Source organism: Ruditapes philippinarum, unplaced genomic scaffold (genome assembly GCF_026571515.1).
Source record: "Ruditapes philippinarum isolate M1 unplaced genomic scaffold, ASM2657151v2 ctg869_1_1_1_1, whole genome shotgun sequence".
Classification (NCBI taxonomy): Eukaryota; Metazoa; Mollusca; class Bivalvia; order Venerida; family Veneridae; genus Ruditapes; species Ruditapes philippinarum.
The window spans coordinates 147329-162296 of record NW_026853920.1 but is presented as its reverse complement, the minus strand read 5'-3'; the positions used below and the strand labels follow the sequence as shown (position 1 = coordinate 162296).

At 33.3% G+C, this 14968-nt stretch overlaps 1 protein-coding gene across 1 annotated transcript; it reads left to right on the top strand.

The window, feature by feature from the left end:
* Window positions 1-4176: 4176 nt before the first annotated feature.
* LOC132738355 (plasminogen-like) lies at window positions 4177-10014 on the top strand. The gene is made up of 4 exons (XM_060725841.1): window positions 4177-4309; window positions 5349-5525; window positions 6352-6419; window positions 8938-10014. The coding sequence occupies exons 1-4, from the start codon at window positions 4243-4245 to the stop codon at window positions 9382-9384; spliced, it is 759 nt and encodes a 252-aa protein (XP_060581824.1). The 5' UTR covers window positions 4177-4242; the 3' UTR covers window positions 9385-10014.
* Window positions 10015-14968: the final 4954 nt, after the last annotated feature.

Below are 14968 nucleotides of genomic sequence, written 5' to 3'. Positions count from 1 at the left end.
TGGTAGCATACCTGAGGTGTGGATAACAGCCAACGTGTCAGCCATATTTAAGAAAAGGGAGCGTTTCAAAGCCAGCAACTATCGACCGGTATCCCTCACCTGCATAGCCTGCAAGATGCTGGAGCACATCATCGTTAGCAACATAATGAATCATCTGGACAGTCACAAGATACTAACCGACAGCCAGCATGGATTTAGAAGAAGGCGGAGCTGCAAAACCCAGCTTCTAACGCTGACACAAGAGCTCACCAAGTCTATGGACCGGCGTAAACAACATGACCTAGCAGTACTGGACTTCAGCAAAGCCTTCGACCGCGTCCCACACAGTCGCTTGCTAGTCAAGCTCCATCATTATGGCATCAGAAACCATACCCTAAAGTAGATTGAGGCATTTCTCACAGGCCGCACTCAGCGCGTAGTTGTTGATGGAGCATCGTCCGACCCAGCACCCGTTATCAGCGGAGTCCCGCAGGGAAGCGTGCTCGGACCCATACTCTTCCTGGTCTACATTAATGACCTCATTCGGAACTGCCTCGGCTATTATCTATAATAATAACCTCGGAAACAATACGAATTGAAAGTAGTTCTACCAAGTGGTTTCAGATGTAAACAGAAACAGAGATAATGTAAAACGAATGTATATATTTGACATCTAATGCCTGTTCCGGTACTCTTTTGCTTGAAAATATGTCTGACAACAATTTGTAATTAAATATGCCCACTGATGTTCAATTTTAAACAAATCCGACGAAATGTCAACAGTTTGGTTTTTTGAACTTTCGGTTTCTACAACCATAATAATAAATATATAAATAATGAATTGTTTGCTTTTGTACCTATGATATCACTTATTTAAGGTGAACTTTTACTACATATATAAACTTGTAAACAACTCCCAGCATTAAATTATTATTTGTTTACATGTTTAGTTTCTTAGCGTAGGTTAGACCGAAATACCGCATCCGTTCTGTGTATTCATACTATTTTGTTCGAGGTACTTATCCGAAGACAGACGGAAAGGGTCGAGTAGTTGCGGTTGCAATGACCTGCCACTTCATGGCACGTCCAAGGCCAGATTATTTGCTGACGACTGTTAGGTATACCGGGAAATCGCAAGCTCGAGATGGTCAAGAGGAGAGCTGCAAAATATGTGACGAACCGTTACCACAACACCAGCAGTGTATCCTCTATGATCCAACACTTGGAGTGGGAGACATTAGAGTCACGACGGAACAAAGCCCAGCTGATCATGATGTTCAAGATCACCAATGACCTTGTGGACATACCAGTCAGCGATTATCTCACCCCTGCCCCGAGCCGCACTAGAAGTGACCACTCCAAGACGTTCCATCTACCATCCACATCTACATCGTACTACAAGAACTCCTTCTTCCCTCGTACAGCCACAACGTGGAACAGCCTACCTGCCTCCGTTGCAGAGGCCCCTGACTTGGTATCCTTCAAGTAGGGGCTATCAGCCCTCACATTCTAATCCACCTTAGGGGCCCAGCTAAAAGTACCCACTAGTGATATCAAAGGCTGTGCCGGCCGCGGCCACCGTAACCGGAGAGGTTTGGGTTGAAGAGGCGAAATGTAGCTGGCCAGACTTTTTGTCTATATCTCTTCCTTTTGACCTATCCAACTCTTCTAACTTTCTATCATTTCTTGTATATTGCTTTTTCTTGACCTAGCGTTATAATCAAGTGTGATTGCGCCGACGTACGATGTATATGTAGATGTATTAATTTTCCCATAGACTTACATTATAGCAAATGACCATTAAACTACCATTAAAATTTAGTATTTGTGCTAAAGATGTGAATTCTCTAAAAGAATGACATGCCTGACACATTAAACTGATCTTGTTATATAGGGTTGTTTGACAATTATTTTTCGCAAAATGTCCCTCAAAATGATTACCCCCTTCCAATTTACTGCCGATAACAGAACTGACATATATTTTTAAATGCAAATATCCGAATGAGAAATTATCCAAGACACTATTACACGGATCATTTTCTTTCAAAAATAATGCAGTGGAAGTTTCTAAAATAATTTTCACACTGGTAAACATTACATTTTTCATCCAATCTGCACTTTTTACAGCCAATCGATGGCCATGTTACAACACAATAATCTGACCTTTAGAAGTTACCGTAATTCGCTCCACTCTTCGGGCATACGATATCTTTCGACAATGATTTCTGCATGTTTTTTTTCAATTTCTATCTGTTTATCAATTAATTTCTATTTCGCTATACTCGCATCGCTGGTATTTGAGTCATATGCCCTACTTGCCTCTATGTCCGTTATATTCTGCAGACATTTGCTCAGTTTTGATTCAAGTGAAAATATTCGATTGTCCATAGATGTCATTTTCTGTGCCAAATCATTAATTTGTTAATTTCAATTGTGGCCAATTTCCCGAGTTTATTTTCTAGAGTCTCAAATTTTCAGTCTGTCTTGTTTTCTAACTTTTCAAAAAGCAATGCAAAATCCAAAGAGGTTGCCAAGGGGGACTGCCAATGAATTTTATACAATGTATAACAATTTGTAAAATAACAATATATATTAATGTTAGAAATCCGGGATGTCATAATTTTAAACTGTTATGATAAACTATCGAGATATGGAGTCACAAAGCAGTGTCGGTAATGATGTTTACTGTCTTGATTTGTTAGCTTTAAAATATATCCAGAGACTTATGAAAATACCATCCATATTCTAAATATTGTAAAAGTGTACAATTAAATAAACCATTTTTTCAAACATAAACAAGTTAATACTTTTAGTGGATGATTAGAACATCAAAATACTTTCAAATTGATGAGCAAGATACATTTTCCGTTGTTAATGGCATTGCAACCGTTTTATCTACAGTTGCAACACAAGTATGACAATATTATTATAAGAATAATTATATAATTTGTACAAAAGTAAGTGTAAGTCTCCTAATATAGTAGCAGAACATGAGAACAGGTTTTACACCATCCAAATTTAAAAGAAAAACAGCATCAGCTAGCAAATTATGCAAAATACTAGTATACGATTCAATCTTGATAGTAGGTTTCAAATATTTAACCCATTTATCTGAAAACCTGGTGTGACAACCTCCCATCGGTTTTTAAACAAGAAAAACATTGGTCTGCACATTAATTTTATTTTCTTAGATTTAAGGGAAACTCCCTTTTGAAACAAAGACGCAAAATGCCATATTCATTTTCTATATCAGGACACTGAAATACGATGCATAGCAATGTTGCATTGTTATACCGTTATATTAATTAAATTTAATACAATATACAATATTTTACGCTGTTATTTTTCTGAAACAAACTTGAAAATCATCGTGCACATTACTTTTTCTCTTCATGTTTTACGCAAGAGTAAACATCAAATTAGACAGAGAATTTATATATATACAAATACTTGTCAGAGTTATAGACATTCTTCAGATCCCCTCCTTCAGCACGGACAAAGACAGCATGTGGCTCATGTTATATTGTGTCCAGGTTTCTAATCGAAGAATGAGCCTGAAAATAATTACTTTCCTGGTAAGAGCGGACACAAAACTACCAATGGTCGGTTAAAAATCTTTTGTTTTTTCAACGGCATTTATTATATTTGTTCTTTAGGTTCTGAAATTCAAAAAACTTTTGAAAAACCATTAATTAAATGAGTTTATCCCAGTTTCGTTAACCTGAAATATTTGCCATCGACGAGTGTTTTAAAATGTTCCGATACTAGTATATTATTAATTCAGCAAATATAGAAAGGAAGAAATCGTGTTTGAGCCACGCCTTGCATTAACCATTTACAATTAAACAAAAATTAAATGTCTTATTTTATAAAAAGGACAGCTAAGTAACAAGATGAAACGCATGCCATGTTTGATTGCAAAATGCCATCTAAAATAAATATTAATGATGTCGTTGATTTGAAACATATTTCATTTTCGTATTCTCTAATCATGGCTTTCAAGCATATTTCAAACCAGACATGAATTTTTGTAATTAAAATGATTTATTGTTATAATATTATTATAAACAAACGTAATTCAAAACCATTTTGAAATAAAGCTCAACATTAATGTTTAATGGTACATTTTGACCTGTTGACAATTTGTTACTAATGCAAGCAAAATTAATGCATTGCGCCATCTAGCCACGGTTTACTGTTGGTATTATATGAAGGAGGTTCCAAAGTGCAAGTTTAAGTTACTTAAGCTGCAAACATCTTAAGATGATTCTTTTGCTCATTATTCCGACTATCTCAGCTATTTCTGTTATAGATGAAGCCGGCACGAAAGGTAATTTATTTTGTCATTATTTAAACTAAAATCTAAATCAGTAATGGCGACATAAGAAATGTGTTTGTAAATCATATACAATATCCTTTAAATAAATCTGAGACAAATCATAGGTTCAATTTAAGCTGCATGTCTCCAGAAGAGAATAAATATTGAAACAAAAAATGACGTGGGGTTATAGTCAACATCACTATTTTTGCGTAATCACTTATTTCATGGTAATGGTATATTTCCATGTCACCAGAGTTGAAATTGACTTATTTTAATCATATACTAGTACCTAAACACTGAAGCTTTAGTGTAAAATATTTAAATCTGTATATTCTTAAGTAAAACAGAACTTGTACTTACATTTGCAAGAAAGTGACGATAGTAAGCTGAAATGTATGTGTACGCCTGGAAAAATCATCATTTACCAAATATTCTTGTTTGTTTAAAGAAAAATAACATATGTTTGTATTATGAAGGTAAAGATTGTTTGAATATTTGAAAAATGGCAATAAAACAATAAGTAATCTAAACCGAAACAAAGCTGGCCGATGGTCTATGTCTAGTCCATTAAATCTGTTTTTGATTAAATATTTTGTTGTTGCCATGTGTAATATAGCAAAAATACTTAAACGTTAAAATTGACCGTAAGTTCATTGTTTGTTTCTTGTGTTGTTAAGTAACGAGAACTGAGAGGAACACAGTATACTCGTACCAATACCCTTGACAAAGTGTTTAAAATGACAACAGTCTTGTAGAACTGCCGTAAATCAATTAGATATTTAAGGGATTTTTTCTCAATATTTAAGCAGTAAGTCCGATAAAGTAAAAAGGGAAAATATAATATTTGATGCATGTATTCGTTTTCAACACAAATACATGTATTGGCGTCCCGTTAAATATGTATAATGTCAACCAATGTCAAGAGATAAACTAAATGGTTGAATATTCATAGATTAGAATGTTTCTGTTAAAACTGATATGGATATGAATTGTATGATTTATAATCCAGTTTTAAGAATTTAATGATGCATGTAATCATTCTTTGTAGGATGTGTTTATTCACCCAAATATAATGGTACGCTGAATGTTACACGAGATGGATTTCCTTGTCAACGCTGGGACAGTCAGTCACCGCATGAACATAATAGAAATAAAGATGACAACTTTCCAAACGATGGTTCCGTGTCCGATGCCAACAATTATTGCCGGGATGCAGACGGTACCTGTGAGTAGCAGACACACTTATACATTTAATGTTGCCATGATCACAGCATCTTATTTGCCCAAAACCTTATCAGACATTCATTTGTTAACTGGTGTCATCCTGCCGACTAAAATAACACCTAGTCATTTGCTTTTAAACGAAGATTGCCGTTCTTTTAATACGTTTTGTACTGTTAGATTCGAGAATTCCATAGTACATTAGATATATGGGCAACGACCATACATTGGTAATCAAAGATAAAAAAACCTTTTCTCGACAATGTGAAATGTATGTCATATGCACTTCATATGTAAACTTCGTACTGAGAGTAAATATTGCGATGAAAGAGAATGGTTTGTGTTAGTGACCGAAGAGAGATTGGTCCAAATAAAATGATTTATCACACACCCGTGCCGATTTTGCGACTCCGTAAAAACGGTATTGCACGGCCGTGCATATATTTTGACGTGACGTCATTAGCATTATACAAACATAGTGTAAAGACACGCTAAATGTTATACTATAGGCGCGTCAATGAAAAATGACTCTTTTTTCACTTTCAACCGTCTTTATTTTGGGTATGTGATAATAATATTAAATTCGTGTAAGTTTAATACTGAATTCAGTATTGAACTTACACTCGTTCAATATCCTCTATTTATAGTTTTGTTGACTGACTGTAAAAGAATTTGCTTTTAACCGACTTCGTCCTTGGTATCTATCTTTAATGTTTATCTGAATCTAGATACCATTATATTTTCTTTCTTTAAATTAAGGAAACGTTCATTTTTAATACTATGAGTACATGATTTAGATAAATTTCAAATAACAATTGTTGCAATTTTAGATGAGCTTTGGTGCTACACAACAAATCCTGAAGTAAGGTTTCAGAAGTGTGATGTAAATGTTTGCCAGGTATGATATTGTCTTATTCACACTTTATAAAGTTTTAGCGGTTGCACCACGTGATGTCCTAGCTAATAGAAATTATCGTTGGATTCAATATTTTCAATTTTGTCTCGTTTTCTTTTCCCGTGTCCAAACAAGTCAATATATAATCCATACTCCGTGTACTCCGCCTCACCTCGTTTTCATTTCCAAGTCCAAAAAAAGTCATAAAAAATCATATTGCAACCCATCTAGTCTCATTTTTATTTTCCGAGTTCATCTCGTCAAATATAAGTTTGTCTAAATGAGTTTAGTATTGTACAATGTATAATAACCTCAAAATAATATATATGCCGACTTTTAACCAAATAATTAAACGTTTACCTGAAGAATAACGATTTTTAAACTACAAAAATGTACTTTTTACAGTTAATCTACTGCGCTATGTGAAACATGGTCTGTTGAAATCACCAAGTCCTTGAAATGCCCAAACGACAATATCCCCACGTTATTTTTGGCCGCGAGGCTGAGTTCTGTCTCAAATCTCAGTATTTCCACTTGTCAGTGAACATTCTGATTCAGCTTTTTTATCAATCAAATAAGTGAGATGTGAGTTTGAGCCAAATTAAACAGCATATCTTCCGTACTCATTAGTAAAGGGGCACATATTTTGGTGATCGCGACTAATTAGAATGTAATTTATGTAATATCGACGTTATCTTGAGGGAACAGTATTTTTTATACGATTGAGTAATTAGTAAATAAATTATGAGTACTCGGCATATTTGAAATACATTCGAAAAGAAAAACATGCGCACTTTATTTGTAAGCAATCGCTTGTAGAAACGATCGAGGAGTCTTAAATTATATACATATAAGGTTATCCCGCTCAATAATACAACCATATTGCCAGAAAAATCAAGATTATTGCTGAAATTTCACGTCTTTGGGGCAAAACGATAATATATAAGTTTTCTTAATCCTTCAAAATATGAATATTTTTAACATTTTATGTATTTTATTGTTATGAATATTCTCAGAAATTATTATCAACTGATCTGAAAATTAACAGGTTAAATCAATATCTGCCATTAGTTGTATCTCAAATTGCAATCAATTTCTTAAAGAATATGGTTGTATTGCAAGATATGACCGGGCTTCTTTCTTAACCCTTCCTTAACCTTCACTTAAACGTACTTTGAAAACTGGAAATGAGATGAAACAAAATCAAATCAAAGTCTGCAATATTTCTATTTTTGCAGTATATCTAACAAAAACTATGATTTTCCCCAAAGGACTGGGTCAGAATAATGAAACTTTCCATACTTTTCGTACGTATCTGTTGAGGTCAAATACTTCGAATTGTACAGCTTTTATACAGAGAGATAACATCGAGCAGATATTTTGGATATTTTGAAATGTCAAAATTGTCTTTAAGCTTGTCTTTATAACAATGGGTCGTTTCATGCTTTAAAGCTAGTTTATATAACAATCAAGTATGAAATTATTTTCTTGCACTAGCTGTCATATGAAACAGACTTACAGGACTTTATGACTATTTAACACTCAAAAGGGAATCTTCGGCATACAGCGTAATGATTTATTTATTTATTTATTTATTTATTCGTTAAAGAATGTTGTGTAAATTAAAAATGTAAACAAGCAGCAGTCACAGACTGCCAAAATCCCCAGCAGAACAGGGGAAGAGTTATATAAGGAGGAAATGTCCTTTTGCATACACTGACATTTTGATTCACATCAAGGGGGATAACGTCATAAAGTACAAAGTTATGAGAGTTATTTATCCCTTAAATTTCAAGCTGACAGTTTTCTAACCATTTTGAGTTTTATCCTGGAAAAGATAGCAAAATAACAAAGGGAAATCACTCCAAATTTATGACATGCAGAGTTGTCATTCTTGCCATCTGTATTTCTTCTTACTGTGATCTATCATTCAATGAAGTTTCGAATTAAGTTAACATGTCGCAAGTTTTACGAGTTATGGTCTGCACATAAATTATGCAAGAAAAGAAACTTAGTTTAAAACTAATGCTAAAAGGTGTATGATTATTTTCCCTTCAATCCTCCTCAATGAGATCTACCCACCTATAAATGCTAAAAACTGCCCGAGTTGTGTTCTTAACAAAATAAGGCATGAAAGATAACAAAGTGCAATGACTATAAAAACTATCACTGCATCCATCATTAAATTTTGATATATACAATTCTTTTTGAGTGACACTCCGGACAAACATGTGGAATATTCTTGTCTACATGTGGTTTTTTGCGAGTATTTCAAAAACTTGGGTAATGAAATAAATATCACACGAATGATATTAAAGCAAGATACAAAGATGGAAACTTACAGAAATCAAATTATAAGGGCATAAATGACATAAAGTACAATACCTTGAGTGCATTAATTATTTTTCAAAGTGAAAATCGTTATATCCGTAGATTTAGATACAAATCCTGATACTATTAAATAAAATATATTGTAAATAACCAAACAGTTATATATACCAACTCATCATGATATTTTTAGCCTCCAAGAGTCAGACAAAGCGATTGTGGTGACAGACTACCATCAAACAAGACTTCTAGACATTGCCCAATAGATACAGTATACTACATGTGTTTCCTTGGTCCAATGTCATTCCCAAGGAGTATAGAATACCACGTCGACTGTGACTTGTATTATTGTTGTAATCCGAACATGAATGATACGACTTCAAAAGATCCACTAGTTACATCGAAAGTTGATTACATAGATTCAAATAAATCAGAATCTTCACCAAGGATATATCACATCACAACTGAACTAAGTAGCACTAGTGAAGTGATTACATACACTACTACAATGTCAAGATCGTCGAAAACGTTCGTCTCAACTTCTGACACAGTGAATGGATCAGATACAAATTACTTCAAATTCAAGTTGAATGACTTGGTATTCTGTTTGTTTATATTCGTTTACAAACGTATGCTCTAAGTAAACAATTATTATCTTGGAACAATACATTTAAAGTATTCCAAATTTGTGTGATGTAAAGTAAATACTGTACTGCGTATTACTGTTAGAGCTACTTAATGGATGATTTTAATTTGTTTGAATAATTTATAAAGAATGCAAATGTTCATAAAATGCAGTGTTTCAACAGCAACAACACCAAAAGAGAGAACTTACCGATATTTATGTTTATTTGAAGCCAGTTGTAAGGTCACCATATCTTCAAGATTGACCTCATTTCATTTTGTAAGCTAATACGCAATATAGTATATAATTTTCACTTCCAAATGTAAACAATGTATATATTTTAGCTAGGGCTAGTAAATTTATTATTTTCGATCATCCGAGGGTATTTCTTCATTTTAAAGTGTATAAAGCTATATCAAACTATGTAGGGCCTACATAGTTACATGCCAACGTTATTATAAAACGAATACTTCCAAAATGCTTGTATAAAAGAAAAATAAAAGGATATTGCCTTAAAGCGAATGGTCTATTCATTATTATTTAAATCGCTTTTAAATACATCTGTATGCTATTTATTTATTGATGAAGTATGTATACTTTTCATTACTGTAGTGTGTATGTATTGTAAATAAATCTTATGACTTAAGTCCAAAAAGATCAATGTTCTGTTCTGCTCTGTTTTGTCCTTCTGTGTGATTTTAACATAATTATGGAACAAGAACAACAGAGTATAGTAATTTGACCAATTCACAGCTCTTTGCATAATGAACTTGTTATGCTCGAAGTGGAGACTGCCCATTGTAAGAATGATATTGAAATAGTTGGTGTAAGCTGCAAATAGTATATAACTTGGTTTAACGTCAATAGCGACGGGCACGTATTGACATGGTACTGGTAACGAAAAAGAGACAAACAAAGCATTGTTTCTGATATTTAAATGATACAGCTTTATTTCAATATTGCTCTGGATTAGAAAGTCTAAACACGATGGCCCTAACGGTATTCCGTAATATTGTCACGTTATACGAGTTGTCTATGTTTATCACTTTACCTGTAAAGTTGATACCCTTGATACAGACAAAAGCACCGTCTGTGTATCGTCTATTACCTTATTGAAATATAAATCCTTGCGAGTATCTATTTTGCTTATTAAGATCACAGAGAAATGAAAACAGAATTTGTCAGATATAAACTGATATATGTAAAGTTTTACAATGTTGTGATATCTATATTCTTAATTATGCTGTCTCGTTTTCAAAATGTTTTACATTAATTTATTAAAATTCAATAAAATAATGTTTGATTGTTTTTGATTAGATTTATCAAACTTTTTGTTATGTTGTAGTAATATGGATTTGTAAATGATATTCTTTGTAAAACAATACATATATATATAGATCTACCTGTCTACAAACGTGTTATATCTGCTAAGAAATTCAGTATTTAATTAAATGTAAACTTACACTATCTTTCATGACGATGCAATTTTGATGAAACACTGCTATATTCTATCATCTATGTTCATACTTTGTATGATGATGTACTTTGTACAAGTCTGAATTAAAGTTTCTGTTCTGTTCTGTTAAATTGATTTATTACATATAAAGCACCTACAAACGTGAATATTTAAATAATTTTACGAATATTTCAGTTTATCCGTGAATACAAATATTTTCAAAATTTTTTTAAATTTCGGTAAATTGCTACATAAATAGTTATTTCTCTAATGATTTTTTTCTAATGGTTGTAACGATGTTAGTAGATAATTCGCTATTACAGGCTATATAAACTGTACATTTATCAAATATGAATTGCGCTAGAAACGATTTACCTAATTTTACTAGCAATTTGTTTGTATTTCTCAAAGTATAGTTCAAGCTGTATCTCACTTTTATAGTAAAATGGAGTAAAAACAGAATCTCTAAAGAAACCCCAATTAACACGGCAACATTGAAAATGCTGCAGGCTCGGTTTGATAGAGCATGTTCATAGACGGTACTGTCAAGTGCCAAGTTACCGTCCACGCCCTCTAGCACCGGCTTAAGCAGAATTCAACATTTAAACACAAAAATGGTGAACTTTTAACTTTAGAAACATCCGTAGATGTGTTCATACGGCGGTTATCATGGAACCTTCAATGTGACACAGTAGTGCCATTCCATGAAAAGCGGCGTATGTTCCCAAGTAAAAGAATGCGTGTGCCTTAAACGAGAAAACTATGGGCGGAACTAAAGAAAATGGAATTTTGAAAGGGGATCAGAGGTTATGAAGCCTGCATATCACAGATAAGACGTCAAAAGACAAATTTAAAAAGCAGGCAACATATCCTAAGGTTGATATACACTATTCAAGTAGGAATAATGGAACCACCTAAGCTGAAAAGGCGAAATTGAAGAAACTAAAAACACCACACGACATGTATACACAACAATAATGCCGTGTTGAAATCGAGAAATTTACAACGCCGTTGACTTATTATGCCCCACCATCCAAATTAAGAAAATAACTTTCAAGGTTACTCTCAATAAACAATTTCATAAGGCTCACATTTCAATAAATGATACGAATAAAGCATATAAATATAGGAAAAAATGATCCCTTAAAACGTCCAAACGACAAAATTGTCGTATGCTCGGTTAGATTGAGCCTGTTCATTCAATTAAAGCTGGCGTAAGGTTTTAATGGAAGTGGTTTCTGATAATGCTGATTGTATTCGATTTCTTCAAATAAGATTCCGATTGTTCGTATAAACTTTAAAAGGTATACTTTTTATTTATTTTTTTTCGACGAATCGGTATGAATTAGATATCTTACGTGTTGTTACGTTTCATTAACGAATGAGTAATTGTATGTTATTATAGTTGAATATCGGGTTTTTTTTACATACACTGGTTACTATATATGGTAACAAAATTGCCTACGATGGGTCTCACGTGACTGATTATGACCCATCAGTTCCAGCACATTGTGTTTAAGATTGAATATATTCAAGTCGGTGCAAGGAGGTGTGAGAGGCCACAGACACTTGGGGTTATGTGCGTGGCTCCCCTTCTTGATCCGCACTTGTATACACCATGTCTATTTTTATCGTGCAAACCGTGCATCAAAATATGTTTGCATATTATTACGACCTGGTCGCATGCCTTGAATATAAAACTTGTTTCCCGCTATTTTAACAACGTTTAAAAAAGTCCCTAAAATATCATAATTTTCATTTTGAAGCGTTGGTAAAAAATTGACTTTTTTAAAACGTTCTGAAATTCTATTCAAACTTGTTCACGTGTTAGACACTTAGCCGTCTCATACTAATATAAGCACAAATTTAAAACTAATTCTTGTAATAAATAATACTTTTAGTTTTTAATATTCAGGGGCGGAGAAGGGCGGGGTCTATACTCCAAGTGTCTGTGTGAGAGGCATGCCTTTATCGCATTAAGTATGCGAATTCTGAAATTTTTACATGTAAATTGACCTGTTATAAAAGACGGTAACCTTTATAAACGTCTTGGCCATTTTTAAAATAAGTGCATTTTAATAATTAATTTTAGAATTTTTAAACCTTGCCCCATCTTCCTCCCATGGCAGAGGTTGTACATAGAGACTACCCTGTCATGGGGGATATGGTATGCGCATAACACATGTACGGATATAACAATAATAAAAGAAACATCAGCTCCCCTATTATTAGGTTATGCTCGCTCATATGGTCTCTTTCCGGTGGCGAGGGTAAACAAACGCAAACACACACACAGAGGTGTGAGAGTTGTTGCGCCTTTCCATATCTCACATGAACAGACTCGATTTAACCAGAGTGTGCAATTTTCGTGTAAATTTGTTGATAATGTGTCCCATCTGATGTATGTTGCATGGGTCTCAGTAGAGTTTCTTTAAGATATATCAAGTCAACCTTGTTCACTAGTTATATGCTCGGATTCATGAATATCACGTCAGCTTTAACGTTTCTTGTATAATTGTGATGAAGGTGGCTTAAATTTCTTTATATAAGATACCAACTGCTTGTAAATAGCTCCGAGATGACTATTTAAGATATTTTGTCTGAGAATAATGTACAAAATAATGTAGATTTTGTTTGGTTTAGTTTCAATAACATTATATTTTTCCGTCTGGGCGGTACATAGCCGGTGTTCTAGCTGTATACTTACAGTCTTAACTTAATGCCGAATACTATATATAAATATACAATTTAATACAGCACTGACTGAATATAATTAAGGTGTTAGAATGCGGACATCAACCATATCCTCATGATAAAGCATTGTCTACCAAGATTAAAACGCGTTAAGTTACACTCCATAGTTGGGTTGCTGTTCAAGTCTTCAAGATGTTAGTTCAATGAAACAAATCACAATAACAAAAGTTTTTTTTTATCAAATAATGTATTTTCTTCTGCACTTTTTCTCATAATCAGAATCAACAGATAGATTGTAACAAATATATTTGTAAAGAGCAAAATATACATAATTAAAAATTTGGACAAATAAACAAAGGCAAAAAGTGGAAAAAAACCTTGTGGATGAATATTGTCATTGAACATGCTCATTATAACATTAATAAAGTAAGTGTAATGAAAGTAGTTTGCTACATCTATATCAAGTAAGCTGCCTCTAGTTGAAATTAACAGATATTTGTACACAGAAACATAATTACAGTATTTAGACATATAAACAGTGTATTTAGTAAAATGGACATGATAAATGGTAAAAAAACCTAAAACTGTTCTAGGGTTTAAGCTCCATATAAATTTGATTGTTTCATTTAATTTTTGACTATAAATATGCTGTTAACTAAGGAATTTTCTTGAAAATAGCACTGTCTTGAAGGTTTCATCTACAAAATTTACAAACACATTTATATGTTAACAAAATACAAGACATTGCGTGAGAAGAATTGCATCTTCTAATCTTTATGCTATTTTGAACAAACACTATAATATACACAATTCATTTTATATACATACAAAATAAATTGTTTTCACAGTTTTTAGATGTTTTTTTTCCTCCTTCATGGGTATATGAAAAAAATTATATTTCAACTTATTAACATATGAGCCCCGTCACGACGAAACATACGTAATGAGTTTGCAACCAGCATGGATCCAGACCAGCCTGCGCATCAGCGCAGTCTGATCAGGATCCATGCTGTTTGCTATCAGTTTCTCTAATTGTAATAGGGTTTGTAAGCGAACAGCATGGATCCTGATCAGAATCTGGTCTGGATCCATGCTGGTCGCAAACCCATAATGTTGGTTTTGTCATGTCGCGGCTCATATATATTTTTCTTCTGTAAATGAAAATTGTGTGTTAGTGACTGACCTTTATTGTTGCACCTAAAACAAGATTTGTCGTAAAGACAGCAAGCATAACTTTTTTCAGTGCTTGATAGTAAAATGAGAGGCTGGATAATGTAGAATTTAACAAGAGCTGTCCGTAAGACAGCGCGCTCGACTTTATTATTGCTTGCCAATAAAAAAAGTTTTTGCAGTAAAAGGCAATACAAGAATCTCTGTATTTTTAAAGTGAACAATGGCCATGAGCATTAAGATATTTAGTGAAGAATTATTTTATTATGACATAATTTA